The sequence below is a fragment of the Notamacropus eugenii genome, chromosome 5, assembly GCF_028372415.1.
Source record: "Notamacropus eugenii isolate mMacEug1 chromosome 5, mMacEug1.pri_v2, whole genome shotgun sequence".
NCBI lineage: Eukaryota > Metazoa > Chordata > Mammalia > Diprotodontia > Macropodidae > Notamacropus > Notamacropus eugenii.
Window position 1 is genome coordinate 339782180 of NC_092876.1, and position 20195 is coordinate 339802374.

At 39.1% G+C, this 20195-nt stretch overlaps 1 protein-coding gene across 2 annotated transcripts in view; it reads left to right on the forward strand.

Annotated features, from left to right (window-relative positions):
- ROPN1 (rhophilin associated tail protein 1) overlaps window positions 1-20195 on the forward strand; it is a 36488-nt gene that overhangs the window by 11820 nt on the left and 4473 nt on the right. For both annotated transcript variants that reach the window (XM_072613755.1, XM_072613754.1), the window contains exons 2-4: window positions 4890-5016; window positions 7627-7744; window positions 15835-15996. In XM_072613755.1, coding sequence (XP_072469856.1) covers window positions 4901-5016; window positions 7627-7744; window positions 15835-15996 — 396 coding nt within the window. In that variant the 5' untranslated portion in view covers window positions 4890-4900. The remainder of the gene's footprint in view (window positions 1-4889; window positions 5017-7626; window positions 7745-15834; window positions 15997-20195) is intronic.

The following is a 20195-nucleotide window of genomic DNA, read 5'->3' on the forward strand; positions in this document are numbered from 1 at the left end:
CTCACTTTCTCCTCCATTCATCTGGGTCCAGTAACAATATATAGATCAGGATGATTGGAGACAACCCTGGATGCAGTGGGAGACTTGGCCTTTTAAGGTTAACATCTTTAACAGGTCTCAGTTTCACTGATGGCAACACCATTCAATGATTAAGGCTAGGCAAGAAATAAGCAGAGATTACCTAGTCAAAAAAATAAATAAAAATCTGGGTTTCTGGGCAAAACAGAAACAATTGCTATTTGTATTCACTCTGAGCCAATCCGGGTCCAAACAATGACCAAGTGGGGTTTGGCCTAGGACCTATTGTTGGCCAATCAATGAAAGCCAGAGAGATTTGGGTTTAAGGCAGAGGTGCTTAAAGCAGAGATCTGACATATGGCTTTCATATATACTACTGGATTAAACTCTTATATTTGGATTGCACTAGACTAGATGCTCTCTTAGGCCATTACAACCCTAGAATTGTATAATTTTTTGTTAGGAAAAGAAAAAGAAAAAGAACACTTCAGCTAAAAGACTATTGCAGTGACGCAGAAATAAGACAAAGAGGACCTAGACCAATTAGGAGATATGGAAACAGAGTGAAACAGACTGCTGTTGGAGATATTTCAAAGGAAAACTTGATGGGATTCTGTGACTAACTGAATATGGTGGATGAAGGATAGGTTTGGGTCAAAGATGGTTCCAAGGTTTTTACAAATGAATTATAAAAAATTGTGGTACTTCTGCCAGAGTTAAGGAATTTGAAAGAAGGATTAGAATGATGGTGAAGTTAATATCACTTTGAGATATCTAAGTGGAGACATAGGAACAGAACTCATATGAGAGGACATAGAATATAAGATTTGAAGTGTTTTAAAAGAATTGATAGTTGAAAACTTTAAAATGGATGAGCTCTCTGAGGGAGAAAGGAATACAAGGAGAAACAAGCGGGCTGAGTACTGAGCCTTAAGAAAAGCTTGTGGTTACAGGGTAGGAGGAGGATGAGGAAGCGAGAAGCAAGAAGAAGCAGTTTGAGAAGTAAAAGGAAAAAGACATAAATGTAGAGTCATAGAAGCCAAGAAAGAGTTTTATGAAGCATGGTTAACACCAAATGTATCATAGAAGGCAAGGGAAAAGAGGGCTGAACAAAGGTCATTTGATTTAATAATTTAAAAAAAATAATAATTCATGGGTGACCTTTAAAAGAGCCGATAGAGTGGTGGGAATGGAAGCTAGATTGCAGAGGAAAGACCTGATGGAGGCATTAAGCAAGCAGGAGTCAAAGGGACTCTGTAGGACAACAAGATGATTGAAGGAGCTGGAAAAGAGTAGGATCAAGAGTACAAATTATATTTAAATAGAAGGAACAATATCATCTTCTCTAAAATGAGAGGGAAGGATAAAGATGATGTGAAGTGGGGACAAAAGTAGATGCAAAAGTATGTGCCATGCAGCTCTGATCCCAATGAAAGAAGAGAAGGCATCAGCGGAGAGTAAGGCCAAGGAGAGGATAGAATCTATGCTTGAGAAAGGAACAGGAACAGTCATTGTAGAGATTCCACTAACAAATTAGCTATCTCTCTGGGAGGCAATAGCGTTAAGTGACTTGCCCAGGGTCACATAGCTAGTAAATGTCTGAGGTCACATTTGAACTCAGGTCCTCCTGACTTCTAGGGCCAGTGTTCTATTCGCTGTACCACCTAGCTGCCCTTAAATTTACAAAATGTAAAAGGATTGCTAGGCAGTTGGCATGGATCCCTTTGAAGCAGCTCAAAACTTGTAGTAGGGGAAAATTCTAAACAGTTTTGCAGTATAGGAGAAGAAGATAAAACAGTAAAAAGCCACAACTGGAGAATGATATGGAAGTCAATAGTGTTGAAAGAAAGAAAAGAAAAGAAAAGAAAAGAAAAGAAAAGAAAAGAAAAGAAAAAAAGAAAGAAAGAAAGAAGAAAGAAAGAAGGAAAAGAAAGAAAGAAAGAAAGAAAGAAAGAAGAAAGAAAGAAGGAAAGAAAGAAGGAAAGGAAGAAAGAAAGGAAAAAAAGAAAGGAAAGGAAGGAAGGAAGGAAGAGAAAGAAAGAAGAAAGAAAGAAAAGAAAGAAAGACAAAGAAAGATAGAAAGAAAGAAAGAAGGAAAGAAAGAAAGGAAGGAAGGAAGGAGGAAAGAAAGGAAGAAAGAAAGAAAAAGAAAGAAACCTTCATGCTATTTAGGAAAGTTTAAATAATTGGAATAGTTTTTAAAAATTAACACCTAGATATAATTTTGTACTTTTTTTGGATACTAATATTTATCTAATAGAGGTTAATCTAATCCCCTTTTTCTCTTGAAAAAGATCTTTTGCTTAAGCACTTTATTTTTCTTTAAGAGTGAAAAAACTCTTCCCAAGGAACTGCATGGCTCTATCACTTCACCAGATTTCAGCGACCTCTCAACCTTTGTAAATGGTAAAGTGCTATACAAATGTGAGTTAGTGTTGCTTCTTAGGTAAGCCAGCAGCTAAAGCTAGTCCATCAAGTGAGACTTAACTGCTTGTTTGTGAACTAAACAAAAGGGAGCTGTTGGTTTGCTTTTTCTAAGGCTCCCTCTTCTGTGAGTGTTCCTGCCAGGCTTAGGCTTCTTTTCTTATCAACCTCTCAGCTCTTGTTTCCTCCAGAAAAGGGAAAATTACTTAGCACCAGGATGCCACTATGTATTCTGTTTGAAACTCCGTGGTTGCTCCTTTTTTATTTTTTTGCAATCAAAATAAGTTTTCAGCTGCTTGCTTCAAGTCTTCCCTGCTCCCTTCTGATCAATACTTTCTCTGTGTCTAATGTGAGCTGAAATTTGAATTTAATTATTCCCTTAGCAACCAGTACTTTTACAGCCTCCTTTCTGATACTGAGTGCTTTGGAGTTACATAATTTCAGTTTATAGCAGAAACTCTTTTCTCAAAGGGCCAGTTTCCAGAACAAGCTTTTAAAAAACAACATTTAAACAGAATTTAACAAGGCTTTTTTGGGTGGATTTCTTTTTTAAAAAGTGATAAAGTGGTTTCACCACAGGGAGACAAAGCCCTTATGTGAAACTTTAGTGAACAGAACAAGATATAATCTAGTTAAGTGCCAAAATCTGTCGTACAGATAATAGGTGTTATGGGAGGTCAGAAAAGAGAGTGATGACTTGTTTGAGAAGTTCCATGAGGGCAGTACATCCTTAAAGAAAGGACAGAAATTATATAGGTGCAAAGGAGTGGGAAAGGCATTCTTGGAAGGAGGAATAATATGAATGAAAGGAAAGAAAGAAGGAAAGATGGAATGAATCACATTATGTTCAGTGGGTATATGTTGCCTGGTAACAAGAAGTTAGTTTGAATAGGTCATATCAGGAAGGGTCTTGAAAGTTAGGTAGTAGAAGAGTTTTGACTTGATATTTAATTTAATCTTTCCTGAACATAATAGCAAGAAGAACCACTAGTGGTTATTGAGCAGAACAAGGATATGATAGAAATAGTTTTAGGAGAATGTCTGATGGTTATCAGGACTATGGCTAATCAGGATGAGGAAGTTCAAAGAGAACAAGGAAGAGGTAGAGAGAACAACTTGGGTAGGGGTCAGGAAGTAATGCTAAGTAGAAATCCAGATTTGAAGTCATGAGGACCAAGGACCTATAGATAGGAGAGATGAATGGGAACTGAAAGAAAGAACAATCTGATATCAATTTTGAAGGAAATGTTGGATTTTGTGACAGATTTAGTTAAAGGAAAATGAAGACTTAAAGATTTCCAAACGAAAATTTTAGTCTCAGTAACAGGAACAATTGCAATCGACAGAAATGATAAATTTAAGATGGAAAGTTCATTTGTGGAGGTGATAAGTTTGTATTTGAACGTCCAAATATAAATAAAGCATTGAAATTTAGAATTTTGGGGAAACCAGAAAGGTGAATTTACTTTTCAGAGGTCACATCAACAAATCCCAGTTTCTAACCCAGGTCCATCAGACTGCTAATCTGTTGTTCTCTCCACAATACCATACTACTTTCCCAATATCTCAGAGGTTCTAGAAAAGATAGAACTGGAACACAAAGTGAGAGAGGGTCAGGATTATGGGGGGGAAGCGCTGAACTAGGGATCAGGAGGTTGGGGTTCTGGTGCTGGCTCTGCCACTGACTTGCTAAGTGACCTCAGTGAAGTCACTTTAGTACTTGGAGCCTCAGTTTAAGCAAATGTAAAACAAGGAAGCTACTAGATGAGAGGATCTCTATTTCTAAAGTATTCATATTATTCTTTGTTCATTTGCCTTCTTTCTTTCACTACTTTATGAAATGTGGCCCCAGGCTTATTTGAACATGCCTCAGAAGCCTGGGTTATAGAAGACCCTCATGAGGGGTTGATCATTTACACACGAGGTTCCATGAAACCTCAGAATAGAAAGAAATTCAATGCTTATGCAAAATAATTGGAAAACCTATACCACTATCCCTCCCAATCAAGACACACGCAGCCAACATGAGAAGAGACAAGAAACTTCTGTTTGCTGGATAACTGGAATTGAAGTTGCCACCATGAAGAATTAATAATCAATCAGTAGAGTATTGTTGTAAACACTGTGTATTTGCTGAATGTGTATGTTAATTGCAAGTTTTCTTAGTTTGTTGATATTAATCTCTGAACTCATCACAAACTATTACCATTTTTTATTTTGTCACATACTGTATTTATTTTCTCTCTTTCTGTCTCCAGAGCCTACTACAGGTGTAGTCACTTGGCAAATGTGGGTTAAAATAAATGAGACTTTACAGCTGAGTTCATGTGGATTGCTCCCTAAAATCCAAAAATTGTGTTTTGCAAAGTACCTTTTTAGCCATATCAAATGAATTTTTTTTAATAGATTCAACGTATTTCCATTGATTGTTTGTTTCTCTCTAATAGGTCAAGTAACCATGCCTCAGACAGACAAACAAATATGCATCCCTGCGGAGCTCCCAGAATTGCTGAAGCAGTTTACCAAAGCTGCCATTCGGACCCAGCCTACGGATCTGATCCAATGGGCTGCCGAGTAGGTTTTCTTTCTCTAAGGGACCCTATCCTATCAGTCCTCTGTTATAAAAGGTTCTAAAACTGGAGGTGGTGGGGAATATTCTGCATAGGTTGGTTGGGTCAGCAGGAACTGGATTTAGGGAGTTGGGTCCCATTCATTACCACAGTCTTAGTGGCTTTTGTCTTTGTTTCTTTAAAAATGACAAAAAGCAGTATGGGGAGGGCACCCTCTGAAGCCAGCCGGACATATCTTCCAGATGTAAGGTTACGAGGCAGCAGTGTCCAAAGGCTCAGGCTACTACCGGTGTTTCATTCTTCCCCCCAAAAGTTTAGGCTACTTCTGTGTTGGCTCTTGAAAAGGAGAGGGGGGAGTAATATGTGGCTGAAAATGCCTCTTGAGCTTTACAGCAGTCAGTGTTGAGCTCCCTCATTTACAAGGCTTTCATTTTCACCATAAACTCCTTCTCCCTTTCTACCAGCAATATCTAACAGCCATATACCAGGAGAGAAAGGTTGAGAAGAATGTATTCATCACTCTGAATGTCAGTGGGAAACAGGAAAATCGATTGTGGGAGAAGCAAAGAGTAGACCAATGTATTCCTGTTATCCCAGCTGACTCTTCTCTCCACTTCAGCTGCAACTCATATTATAATCAAGAAGCCAGTTTTTGATAGGGTTAGGGGGGAGAAATTTTTTTGTTTTGTCTGGGTGTTTTTTGGGTTGGTTTTTTTTTTTGCTATTGTTGTTGTTCATTTTTATATATCTTTGTCATGATTTGACCCCATATCATATGCCCATACAACATGTCTCCTAGTCTGGGCCAACTAAGGCATCGTGGTGATATTGAAAGATCACTGACTGAACGTGAAGGGACTAGGTTCAAATACTGGTGCTCCTTCCGACTACTTGTGAGATATTAGGAAATTCACTTAACCTCTTCTAGGTCTCAATTTTTTCATTTTAAAATAAGGAGATTGGGTTATAGATGATCTCTGAATTCTGTGATACTATGAAGACACCCTTCCCTTCAAGGAGAGACATCAGAGGCATCTCAAATAATTTGTCAGATAAAATAGCTGTTGTGGAAATAGCTTCACAAAGAAATCAAATCAACTATGAAATAAGTGCTTCTTAGACTCAAATGTGAAGCTGGGTCTGGTAGTAAATGTTTTGAGTGTATTGGGAAAATTTTGTTTCCTGGAACATTTTGACTGGTTTTGATGCCTAATTGAGGATGTTTTTGTTGTGTTTCATTGTTGGGAGAGAGGTATGAAAGAATATTGTGGAAGGAAAGATCCATAGGCTGTAGATGTATATTTCTAAGAAACATGGAAGGACTGACAGGTGCTGTGGGGATTAGATAATTTGTGAGTTATGGGGGGTAAACTAGGCAGAGGAATATAAATATGCTTAGAGTAGGGGGAGGATGGGGTTGTAAAGGTATCTCTGAGGAGGTGTAGGGTTTAACCTAGACTTTACAGAATCTTTGGACTACTGCCCTCAAAGTGCTCCAAGTAGGCTTAATGTTCCAGGGTTGGCACCAGGCTTTTACAAATAAAACAAATTGGCTAGTAATATTTACTCAGGAGGCTTCATCTGTCAATAAAAAATACTGTTTAGTTTTCTCAACCTAAATTGAAATATTACATTGAGGCTGGAACTTTTAGCTCCAGCAAACAAATTTTCTCTGGCATAATCAGGTAATATTTGTTATGTTCTGTGTAGTAGTTTTAAATTCTATTTTATTTTGCCTGTGATGCTATTCCATAGTAAAATAAATTGCATTCGTCCTATTGTCCCTGCCATTTACAGCAGAAATTGTTCCTCTGTTGTAGCCAGTTTGATTTACTGTATCGTATATTTTAGCTCCTTGAGATTTCCCTGGAAATCAATGTGCTGTTTAAATATGACAAAAGAGAACGGAACTTTATTAACACTTAAAAAGTGAAAAATATTTCAAAAGCAATTAATTTTTACTCATAGACCTAGGGTACTTTAGAAAATATAGAAACACAAAATAATTGCAAAAACATTTATATTTATTGCAAGCAAGCATTTCCCAGTGTATATGTGCCCCTCCTCCCCCGACCCAGACGCACATATAGAGGAAGAGGGCATTCCTAAATGGAACAGTACCCTTAGATATCCTCAAGGTATGTTCTAGCCCTATATCAATCTCAGTTTCAATGCTGCTAGAGTGTCTTCATTCCAGGACTTTATTCCTTTCTTGTTTGGTCCTCAAGAGGGTAGGGATGAGTAGTTTCTTCTTCCCTCTGTAGTATTATTTATCACAGAGAAGCAAAGAAGGTACTAAAAAATAAAATAGAAGAGAAGAAGTTTTGGATCCTTGATTGACCAATAAGGAAATTTTCTCTAGGAAGTGTCCCTTGCAGATAACAAAAATAAGCCTTAAGTAAAGTGTGTGGGGCTGGCTGAAATCACATCTATATGCACCACTGAATTCGAAACAAATTCTGCTTCCATCCCTCTATCCAGAGAGTCATCCTATCTTTTTACGTATTAAACAAAGGGAAGAAGAAAGGAAAGTCTCTCCTCCCTTCCCCTCAACAGGTTTCCAAAGTAACTATCAATCACCAAAGTAAAGAACACTTGTCTTTTTTCACTTTAGCTATTTTGGGGCTATGTCCCGTGGAGAGATTCCTCCAGTGAGAGAGCGATCTGAGCGAATCCCACTGTCTAATTGGGCCGAACTCACACCTGAACTGCTAAAGATACTGCATTCTCGGGTAAGAGGTCCCTGATGAAGTAGACAGGAAAGTATATAGACTGTTTAAAAGCTGTGTGGGTCCAAGCAGCCAGACCAATTAATCACAATTCTCGAATACGTGAACATGAGGTATGACTATATTTTGATTTGAGAAATGGGAATGTTAAAAACAGAAATAATGACACAGCAGCGCTATGGTCCTGCTCCAAGCTATTGGTGCTTATAAACAAGGTGAGAGCAGGCTGGGCACTTTTCCATGATATAAGTCACTGAGTTAGCTTGCCCAGGAGCTGTTCCAAATAAGGTTCCCTTCCTCCACATGTTCCCCTCTCCCTACCTCCTGCTCCTGCAAAAAAAAAAAGTATAAAATATATTCATATTATTCCCTAAGTCTCTTAACACACACACATTATAAAGATATACTTCTGAGGATCTAGGAAGCAAATTGGTGGAGCACAGTAAAAATCAATTGAGTGAAGACAATGGGAGCAAAAAACCAGAGATATATACTGTCATTAAAATGTTCTACAAACCACTTGGGCAGAAAGAAGAACTACATGAGTGTGGGAAACAGATCATAAGCCTGGTACAGAGAAAAGATATAGTAGTTGGAGGGTACAAGTTGGGGGGAGGAGTCTTTCAATTATCTAGACATCAACTGAGACTTTCTGCTCCAAAGCAAAGCAGCTAATAATTTCTTGGCTTGCCATAATAATTGTTTCATTGTTCAAAAGGTAGAGGAACAAATGAGAGGGAATCCTAGTCATACCAAGGAGCAACCAATAGGGGAAAATAATAGTTCTATCTTAAAATTTTTGTGGTAGAGAAAAACAGGAACCCTAGTTTCGAGAGAAATTTCAAAAAGTTCAGAGAAAGGATGGGCAGTAACTCATGGACTAAAACCCTAAAGGGGAAGTCAGCTCAAGAAAATGGCAAATTCTCAAAAATGAAATTCTATGAAGACAAAAACAATTCTGTAGAGGAAAAGGGAGAGTTTTCTAAAAAATCTGATGTGAATGCACAGAGAACTCACCAATTTAGATTTCCAAAAGGCAAACAGAGAAAATGGAAATGAGGGTAGGCAACAGAATATGGTCACAAAAGCACGACACAGTCCAGTTAAGAACAAGGTCATTAATTAAGAGCACTGTTGTTCAAAATGAGCTGAGGCCAGTAGGGAAAAACTGGAGCTAACAAAAAAGGGATGCTTTTTAAAAACTATGTATAAGGAAAAGGGAGGGAAAGAGATAGGACTCCTTCTCAGAGTGGGTAGGAATGTAAGCTTTTTGATGCCAGAGCCTATTTAATTTATGTCTTTTGTATCCCCAGTGCCTTGAACACATATGCCCATAATGTTTGTTGAATTGAATAATAGATGACCGACAGCAGGATTATTCTACTCTTATTTTGCTTATTTTCTCTAGAAAAAAGGGAAATTATTTTTGTATTTGAATTAAGAGAGTAAAATGGCTAATATGGAGCAGATGCCAAGATGGTAAATAAGGAAATAGTAAAAGAGCCCATCTCTCACCTGGAAGAGTCCAGATAACCAGGCCCAGATGAACTACATCTTAGGGGACTTAAAGAACTGGTATATGTTATTGGAAGTCACTGTTGGAGGCTTATGAAAGATCATGGAAAAAGAGACTGGGGACACAGAACTGGAGCAGGACAAATGTTATCCTCCTTTCTACAAAAAGGGAAGACACAGGGGTCTGTAAACTTAGTGAACTTGACTATGATTTCTAGCAAAATTCTATATCATGATAAGGAGATGGTGAGTGAGTACCCTAGAAAAGGAAGCAATGATCACAAAGACCTAGTTTAAGATTACTGGAGTAATTGGAAATGCTCCATAGATTTTACCAAAAGTTTTGACAAGTTCTCATATTCTTCTGAGAAGAAGAATGGTGAGATGACAACTAGTCAGTTGTACAATTAGGAGGATTCAGAACCTGATTATACTGCCTGATCAAAGACTATGCATTTGATGTCAGTTCACAAGACAGACTCTAGTTGAGTGTTCCAGGGATATGGCCTTATTTAGCCTAGTGTAATGTTGGACTTTTTAATCTATGCCTTCCATAAAGTCATAGATCATATTCTCATCAAATCTACAAATGATGCAAAGCTAGAAGAAATAGCTAACATATTAAGTGCCAAGTTCTGTTTTGGACACAATATTTAGGATGTCTCTGGGACATTGAGTTTTAGATATCTAAGATAGTCGGAGATATGAGACTAGAAGTCAGAAAAGAGATTAGGGTTAGAAGATAAACACATCTGAGAATACAGATGATAACTGAATTCATTGAGTCTGATCAAATCACCAAGCAAAATAGCATAAAAGGAAAAGAGAAGAGGGACTAGGACAGAATCTCAGGGGACAGCTACCATTAGTGAGCATGACTAAGATGAAGATCTAGCAAAGGAAACTGAGTTGGTTGTTGTCCTTCATTCTCAAAGAAGACCAAAATTACATCATTATATTGGGGTCAAGACAGAGTGTGTCCGACTATGGCTGGTCAGATCAATGTGAGCTTGGAAAGATCTGCCACAATTGGGCACAAATAGTGCATATGAACATTTGGAGTTGAAAATGAAGATCTAGGGAAGGAAACTGAGTAGTGGTCAGACAGGTAGGAAAAGAACCAGGAGAGAATGGTGTCATAAAAACAGAGGAAAACACCAAGAAGAGGGAGTGATTGACAGTGTCAAAATCTATAGAGGTCTAGAAAGATGAGGATTGAGAAAAAGTTATTAGATTTGGCATCTTGGAGAAAGCAGTTCCAGTTAAATGATGAAGTCTGAAGGCAGACTACAGAGATCTGAGAAGAGAGTGATAGAAAAGGAAATGTAGGCATCTTCTCAAGGAGTTTCCCCGTAATAGAGATCTAGATTGATGACTGGCAGTGCTGGACAGATCAAGTGAAAGATTTTTTGAGGATGGGGAGATATAGGTGTATTTGTAGGGATCAGCGAAAAAGCTAGTATTCAGGAAGAGATTGATAAGAGGTCCAGGGATGATCAACTGCAAAAAATAGGATGAGATGAAACCATGGCAGGAGGGTTTGCCTTGCCAAGGAGAAGGCATCTTCTCATCTTTGTACTAGAAGAGGATGAAAGAAGAGATGATGGAGGAAGGCATATGAGTGAAAGGAGGTGAAGAGAAAATGAGAGGGCTCTTAAATCTTGGCATATGGCCCCAGTTTTTTCAGTGAAATATGAGGCAAGGTTCTTAACTAAGAGAGGGTATAAGGAGAAGGAAGAATGAGAGGTTTTAATAAGGATAACAAGGTGTGGAAAAGCCATTAGCCATTATAGTGAGTAGGAATATGAGATAATTAGGGAAGTATAAAAGGATTCTCTTGTGAGAGCACAGTTGAGATTATTTAACATAAAATCTGTAGTGGATCCAGGTAGCTGGGTTTCACAATTTTCTCTAGTTTTGGTTTTTTTTCATCAGTAGATGGTGGGAAATCCAAGACTGAGGTTTGGCAGGGCGAGATCAACGTACTAGAAGGGGGCAAGGGACTCAAGAGAAGAGGATAGTATAGAGTTAAATTGGTTTACCAAGGAGTCATGATGGGAAAGGAAGGAGAGTATAACCAGGGCAGGGGCAAAGGCCTTGGAAAGAACTAAGAGCTGGAGGGATTAGAGGTTATGGTGAGGACAGAGAATAGGGTTAGGAATCCTAAGGCAGAAGAAAGATGAAATTAAAAAGATTAAGATCAGATAAAAAAATCTTTAGAGTTCTTAAACATGGAAGTGGAATACTTGTGAGTGATGAAGAGATCAAAGGTGATGGGCCTTGAGCTCATGCCATATGAGGATTATTTGAAAAAACTGGAGATGTTTAGCCTAGACAAGAAAAGGCAGGGAAGGATATGACAACTACCTTTCCAAGTATGTATAGGGCTATCATTTGAAGTGCTAATGTTAGTCTTATTCTATTAGGCCTCAGGGAGCAGAACTAGGAACAATGCAAAGCTGTAAAGAGGCAGATGTAGGCTTGCTTTTGGGAAAGACTTCCTAACAATTGTTGTGTTTGTCCTTCGTTGCCAAAGAAGACCATGCCATCTGAGAAATGACGATGTGACTTGCACTTGACTTTGTTTTGAGTGAGGGAGGGCTGTGCAAGGTCACCTGCCTCACTTCTCCTCCAGAGCCATCTGAATCCAGTGACCAGATAACGATTAGAGCATTCCAAAAGTAGATTGGGCTGCCCTTGGGAAATAGTAGGTACTTTCTCATTAGAGATACTTAAGCTAATGCTGGAAGATAATTTGTCATTTGCATCATGAAGGGACTTTCTATTCAGGCCTAGATGGCTTCTAGAAACCTTTCCAGTCCCAAGGTTCTCCTATTCAGTGTTTCACAGCATACACACACACACACACACACACACACACACACACACACACACACACACACACACACACTTCTTCTGCTTAGCCGTGTTGTATCAAGATGTGATTTGAGAATTGGTACATCAAGGTATTGGTACATTCCTGAACACCTTCACCATGTGATCCATGGGGATTTCTTAGAAAATAAGCCTTTATGGAACATATCAAATCAAGGAAGTAGGTGCTGATCCTAGGTGTACCACTAACTATAGCTAAGTGACCTTGGACAACTCACTTCTTGCTTTTTGCATCTTGCTTCCCTATGATTTGGTTTCCCAGTAGTACTCAGGACTGACTGATCTCCCTCATAGGGATGTTGTTAGGATGAAATGAGATGCAAATATGAAAGAACTTTAGAAAGTGAAAAGAGATGGAATAACATTGCTACCTCAAATCCTTCTGGAAAATGGGCAAGGAATAAATCCATTGATTATAAATTTTTTATTAAAAAATTATTTGGGAGTAGAAGGAAATTTAATTTCTCTAATTCTTATGGAGTAACTGTGTAATGCAGTGGATAGAGCACTGAGCTTGGAGTCAGGAAGACCCGAATTCAAATACAGCATCAGATATTTATTAGCTCTGTGACCTTGGTCAAGTCATTCAACCTCTGTTTGCCTCCATTTCCTCATCTATAAAATGGGGTTAATAATAGCACCTACCTCCCAGGCTTGTCAATGAGGATCAGTGAAATAATAATTGTAAAATCCATAGCACAGTGCCTGTTACATAATAAGGGCTAGATAAATGTTAGCTATTATTGTTTATGTCCTATTGTTGTTGCTATGATCGTCACTGTTATTATTATTAACATTCCACTATTCAAATAGAGTAGGTACACAACACATAGTAGTAAATAACCATTGCAATCTATTGTTTGAGAAACCCAAAGACAGAAGTTTTGGAAGCAATAACTCACCCTTTGACAAAAATTGCTGGGAAATTGGAAAGCAGCTTGGCAAAAACTAGTCATAGACCAACATCTTACACCATATACCAAAATAATGTCAAAATAGGTAAATGATTTAGACTTAAAGGGTAATATCATGAGTAAATTAGGAGAGCATAGGAAAAATGTACCTGTCATTATCGATGGCTAAGGGAAGAGTTTGTGACCAAACAAGATGTAGAAAGGATCACAGGAAGCAAAATGGATAATTTTGATTACATGAAATTAAAATTTTTGCACAAACCAAACAGTGCAGCCAAAAATAGAAGGAAAGCAAGGGGATGGGGGGGGGGGTGGATTTTATAGCAAGTTTCTCTGATAAATGCCTCACTTCTCAAATGAATAAGAAACTGAGCTACATTTATAAAAATAAGATCCATTCCCCAATTGAAAAATGGTGAAAGAATATAAAAAAAGGAGTTTTCAGAAGAAGAATCAAAGCTATCTATTATTCAGTCATTTCAGTCATGTTCAACTCTTTTTGACAAAGAAAACCCATTTGGGGTTTTCTTGGCCGACTGGAGTTGTTTGCTGTTTTCCTTCTCCAGCTTATTTTGCAGCTGAGGAAACTGAAGCAAATGGGGTTAAGTAAATGACTTGCCTAGGGGCAGTTAGTTAAGTGTCTGAGGTCAGATTTGAACTTAGACTTTCCTGATTTAGGGGGAAGGACTCTTTCCAATTTGCCACCTAGCTGGCTGCCCGTGAGAGGAAAAAGCTAACAATAGTCAGCTGAAAAAAATGCCCTAAATCCCTGCTGATTAGAGAAATGCAGCTAGGTGGCATATTGGATAGGACACAAAATTTAAAAAAAAATGAATGCTAAATGTCATCAAATCACAGAATGTATTGGGAGTGGGGGGGGAGGGAAAGATAAGTTTTAAGAAGACTGGAAAAATGGGAACAATGGGTTATAAAGGGATTTGAATGCAAGAGTATTTTATTTTTGAGCCCAAAGGCAATAGCTACTGGAATTTAAGAGGCGGGGACATAAGCACACCTGCACTTTAGGAAGATCATAGATTGAAGTGGGGAGAGACTTGGGGCAGAGAGAACAACCAGCAGACTATTTTAATAGTCCAGGTGTGAATGTGATGAGGGTCAACCTCAAGGTGGTGAAAATGTCAGAAGAGAGAAGGGGTATATGAGAGTAATGTTATGAAGATAAACTCAACTGGCCTTAGCAACAAATTGGATAAAAGGGGGGTGGGGTGGAGGTTGAGAAAGAGTGAGAAGTTGAGGATGATATCTAGGTTTCTAGCCTGGGTGACTGGGAGGGTAGTAGTGCCCTCAAGAGTAACAGGGAAGTTTAGGGGCTGTGGGGAGGAAGATGAACATGGACATGTTGAGTTTAAGATGGTTATCGAAGATCCAGTTGAAGATGTCTGATTGGCAGTTTGGTTATCTGGTTTCCCAGTGCATAGTATATTAGAAGCAGCAAATCACAAGGGAGATGAGATAAGTAAGAACGCAGTCCTACTAAAGATAGGCACAATAAAGGGAGGTGACTAAAAAGTACGAATAGAACTATTAACTTTCAAATACAAATATGTTCATAATCTAGCCCTTCAGTCATCAAGAAGTAAAATATTATGTATAATGGATATCATCTTGCTTGCCTTCACAGTGTGGGAGGGGATGGATGGATGGGAGGGAGGGCATTTGGAACTGAAAATTTAAAAACAAAAGAATGTTAAAAATAATAAATTGAAATGTTAAAAATGCAAAATGTTACATGTGTTCCATTTAAGAAGATAAGTAATATATTTAAGTCTCCTTCAAAATAACTAAAATTTGTAAAAAGTTTTGGTGTTTAAAGGTATTAAGCTTTGGTTATCTAGAAAACTCATTCAAATAGAATGTTTCGTTCATCATCCACATCAGGTAAGTGAGGTTTTTTTGTATGACAATTTAGGTCTCTTTGGCTAAGAATGTCACAGTAACTTAATTTGAGAACACAGTTTAATTTTATGTGGTATGACAAATGTCTAAAAGCACTCCCTTAGACCACAACAGAGCCTCAGTAACTAAGGTATCTGACTATCATATGTGAAACTACTTCTCCTGAGTCCTTAGCAGCTTGTAGATTCATCCACTGACTCTAGGAAAATGCCAAAAAGAAACTGCTCCTTTAAACCTATGTTGGTAAAGCAGCCCACATGTCTGCAGGCAAAAAAAATTACCACCCTTTCCCTTCATGTTGTCCTGCTACACATGAGTACGTACTCAGGAGCAATTCAGTAAAAAGACTCCCCAGTATTCTCCAGGGGGTGCTGGAATCCATGAGGTGTTATTTTAACAGGTTCTCTAGCAACTTCCAGGTTGTCTTTCAGGTCATTATCTTTTGCATGTGAGCTCTGAAGCCCACTTGTTCAATCCCTGAAGAATAAGCATCTGGATGACCAGTGACCACTAGGAGAGCTCTCCCATCTCCCCTTGGTGACCTAGTCCAAGATTTTGCATCCCTTTAGGAAGTTCTTGTTGCTAAGCCCATGTCCCTCTGTCATTTGAGATGGAGAAAAGCTTCAAACCATCTGTTAACAACATCTAGGTTTCTCTTTACTGAGCTAAAGCTAAGCTCCAATAGGGGATTCCCTTCCTTCTTTCCTACTATGTAGAGGTTCAGGCTACCATCCCTAAATGTCCAAATTGATGAAAGGCAGGAAGACAGCTGGGGGGTGAGATGGGTCCCCAAGCCAACGAATCTTAAATTTGTCAACCTGCCTCATTTTCTGTATGTGTTGTTCTCCACAGGTGGCTGGAAGGCTGATCATACATGCTGATGAATTGGCCCAGATGTGGAAGGTGCTGAGTCTCCCAACAGATCTATTTAACAGTGTGATGAATGTGGGTCGCTTCACTGAAGAGATTGAATGGCTCAAGTTTTTAGCTCTGGCTTGCAGTTCTCTTGGAGTTGTAAGTTAACTTTAGCATTTAATTTTCTTTGGGGGGGGAAGGGTAAGGACTTTCCTCTCTGGATGATGCCAGGAAGGTGTAGGGAGGTAGGGAAGGGAGAGGAGAGCAAAGGAAGACAAAGGAGACTTGATATTCTCTGTATATATTGTCTATTCTCCATCTTCCAATCAAGGGTTGCTGCTGAAATCTGATTTATCCAGGTGCTCTGGCTTCTATTTCTAGCTTGCTTCTGTGCTTAGCAACCAGAAAGGGAAGAGAGAAGAAACTCAAACTAGGCCACCATTATGGAAATTTAAAGTGGTCAACCATGATTCAACATGTCCTTTAATGGTACCTTAAAACCACACAAAATCAAGCACAGCTCCAGTGGAATGGACATGTGTGTGTGTGTATAGTGGGTGCATATATGTATGTATACATGTATGCATGTATGTATATATGTGTATGTGTGTGTATATAATAGAAAGTTGGACTTGGTGTCAGGAAGACGAGTTCAAATCTTGTTTTAGATACTTAATAGCTATGTAACCTACACAAGTCACAACCTTTCTGTGCCTTAGTTTCCTCGTGAAATGGAGTTGATCTTGATGTCATCTGTGGTCCCTTCCAACTCCAAATTCATCAACTTTTATGTTTATGCCATGAAATGAATTAATTTTGAAAACGTATTTGAGTGCTTACCATATACTAGGCTTCTAAATGATGCCTCTGGGACCAGGTTATCTCAACAGTCCATCCTTTACCAGCTCTATAAGAATAAAAATGGTATGTCCAGTGGCACAGATTAGTTTATAAAATCATCCTATACTAGGTTCTCACAACACATATCAGTTTACCAAGAGGTTCTTTGGAGGGTGTAACATATCATGCTGAGCATACCCCTGGGGAGGAGAGGGAGCGAAAATGATTTCAGGGTAGTGTCCAGTGGAAAAACAGCCTACAAAAGCAAATTTATTCTATCTATGAAGGAGTCAGTCTAAGCTCCTAGTTTTAAAATGCCTAATTTGACCCTCAGAAGCTCAAAATAATATTACAGGTTAACTGTATCAAATCTCACCCCTTTCCATATTCACTCTTTCATTCAAAAATATGCTACCTTTCTTGTCTCACACTCCCCACCCCCAAAAAGGAAAAGCTTTTTTATTTTCCCAGCATTTCAGTATTTGAAAGCTATACCTCAAGAAGTATAGACTTCTACTTGTGTCTTCCATTATATGTTACCCCATTCTTCTTCTTTTCCTCACTGGTATATCCTTCCAACCCTGTTTTTCCTGTCTCCTTTTAAGACCATAAAAGCATAACAAAAATCACTCTAAGCTCCTCCATCTTACTTAACTTCCTTCTATGACCCCTCCTGATATCATGGTCCTTGGGGGATGGTTATATCACTCCCCTACCCCTACTAGAATGCAAAAATTTCATCCTTACAAGTACAAACTTGTATTTTTACTTTTTTACGTTTCTCTTGACTCCTATGTTTATATTTCAGAATTTCTATTCAGCTCTAGTCTTTTCCTCAGAAATGTTTGGAAATTCTATTTCATTAAAAGTCTGTTCCCCTACCCCATCCCACCATCGTAGAACTATATTGTTTTGCTGGGTAAATTATTCTTGGTTGTAAGCCCTTAACTTTTCTTTTTGGAATATTGTGTTCGATGTTCACCACTCCTTTGAGTGGCAGCTGCTAAATCTTGTGTGATCCTGACTATGGTTCCTTAGTACTTAAACATTTTCTTTCTAGCAGTTTATGGTATTTTTTTCTTTGACTTGTAAGCTCTAGATTTTGATGATGTTCCTAGGAGTTTTCCTTTGGGGGTTTGTTTCAGGAGACATCTAGGGGTGGTATAATAAGATAGAGTGTTAGATTTAGAGTCAGGAAGATTGAATTTAAATATGTGTGTGTTCATCCTTCTTTGCTGAAGAAGACCATGCCATTAGAGAAATAATGACGATTTGCACTTGACTTTGTTTTGAGTGAGGGAGTGCTGTGCAGGTCACCAGCCTCACTTCCCCTCCAGAGCCATCTGAATCCAGTGACCAGATATTCATCAGGATGACTGGAGATGACCCAGGATGAGGCAATTGGGGTTAAGTGACTTGCCCAAGGTCACACAGCTAGTGAGTGTCAAATGTCTGAGGTTAGATTTGAACTCAAGTCCTCCTGACTCCTGCTCTATCCAGTGCACCACCTAGCTGCCCATTTAAATATGAACTCACTTTCTAGCTATATGACCCTAGGCAAGTGACTTAGCCTCTGTCTGCCTATTTACTTATTTGCAAAATGGAGATAATATTAGCACCTCTCAAGGTTGTTGGGTTCTCCTGATCACTATCTGGCCACTGGACCCAAATGACTCCAGAGTAGAGAGTGAGGCAAGGTGACTTTATATAGCCCTGCCTCATCATTTCACTTGCAAGTCATGACATCACCTTCCTAATGGTCCTCTTCAAGAATGAAGGACAACCAACCAGTGAGTAGCAGTAGCTGCCCCACTGGGGACCATTCCAGTTGGGTCATGCAGTTCCTTCCTTCCTTCCTTCCTTCCTTCCTTCCTTCCTTCCTTCCTTCCTTCCTTCCTCCCTCCTTCCCTTTCTCCTTTCCTCCCTTCCTCCCTCCATCATCTCTCTCTCTTTTCACATTGGGAATCATACTCTTACCTGTGGGTGCTCTGCCCAAAGGAATATACATTTTGATTGCTAGAAACCTGGCAAGCTATCTTGGGGTTTGCAGGCTAGATTTCTTTTTAAGGACCATGCCTTAAACCCAAATCACTCTGGCCATCATTGATTGGGCAACAATAGCTCCTAGCCCAAGCCTCACTGGGTCATTGTTTGGGTTCTGTAAATAGCAGTTGTTTCTGTTTTGACCAGAAACCCTGAGGATCTTCCCCTTCCATATTGAATTTTTGTTTTGTTTTTCACTAGGTAAAGGAGATCATTCCTTGCCTCATTTCTTATCTAGCCTTAATCACTGAATGGGCATTGCTTCACCTAGGAAAGTCTTAAAAAGACTTAAGACCAAGGTCTCACACTGCCTCCATCTCCAGTCTTCCTGATCTTTATCTCACCACTGGATCCACATGGCTCCAGAGGGGAGAGTGAGGCTAGTGACTTGGAACAGGATGGCCTCACTTAAATCCAAGTCACTTGCAAGTCATGACATTACCTTCTTCAAGAAGAAAGGACAAATACCAACAACCTGGCCTCACGTAGCACTTTTTTGTTGGTTTGTTTAGTTCTTCTTTCAAGGATCTGCTCTGGGCACCTGGTGTTGCTAGCCCAGGTAATATAGTGGATAGAGCTCCAGTCCTGGAGTCAGGACTTGAGTTTAAATTTGGCCTCAGACACTTACCAGCTGTGTGACCCTGGCAAGTCACTTAACCCTAATAGCTGGGAGCTATTTGGGAGCTGAATCTATCATCCTGGCCCTTTGGGAGACCCCAAGTGCACTGCTTTCCTGGACTAGAGACTGAGTCTACAATCTGCTCTGAGGGACTATTTCCCCCCAATACCATGTGGAGGGAGGTGGTAATAAATTGTATTTTATACACACACACACACACACACACACACACATTTTGTATTGATAAGCTATGAGAATTCTGCGTATAGGAAAGGTACAGTACTGGAAGTCTTTTTTCCATTCATCATTCATTTAACAAACATTTACTGAGCACATATTATATGCAAGACACTACACTAGACCTTGCACATCTCAAGGAATTGCTTGAATGATGAAAGTGAGGCTTAGAGTATAACAGTGAAAAGAATGGCTTGAGGAGTCGTAAGAATGGAGCAAGTGAATAAAAACAAAAGAATAAATCAGAATGAAAAGAAGGGAGAAAAGCAGCTAGTGAGATTAAGGAAAGACATAATCAGGGTTACCTGGTTACATTATCAGGATTACCTCACATTCATTCAGAATCACACCTACTGTCATCTTGACCTATCTTGCCCACCACTCTACATTCTCCTCTTCTTTTGCCCAGTCTGCCCTCCTACTAAGATTTCATCCATCTTCATACTTCCGCATCCAAAACAGCTTAAAAGAAGCCCAGGAACAACAGACATAAAGGGCAATGGTGCCAATCCTTTGGACAATTATAACACTTTATCAGCTTCACTCTTATTCAGTGTGTTATCTGGTTGGTCACTCAGTACCACTAATATTTCACTTATCCCTAGATTGTGGGATGTGT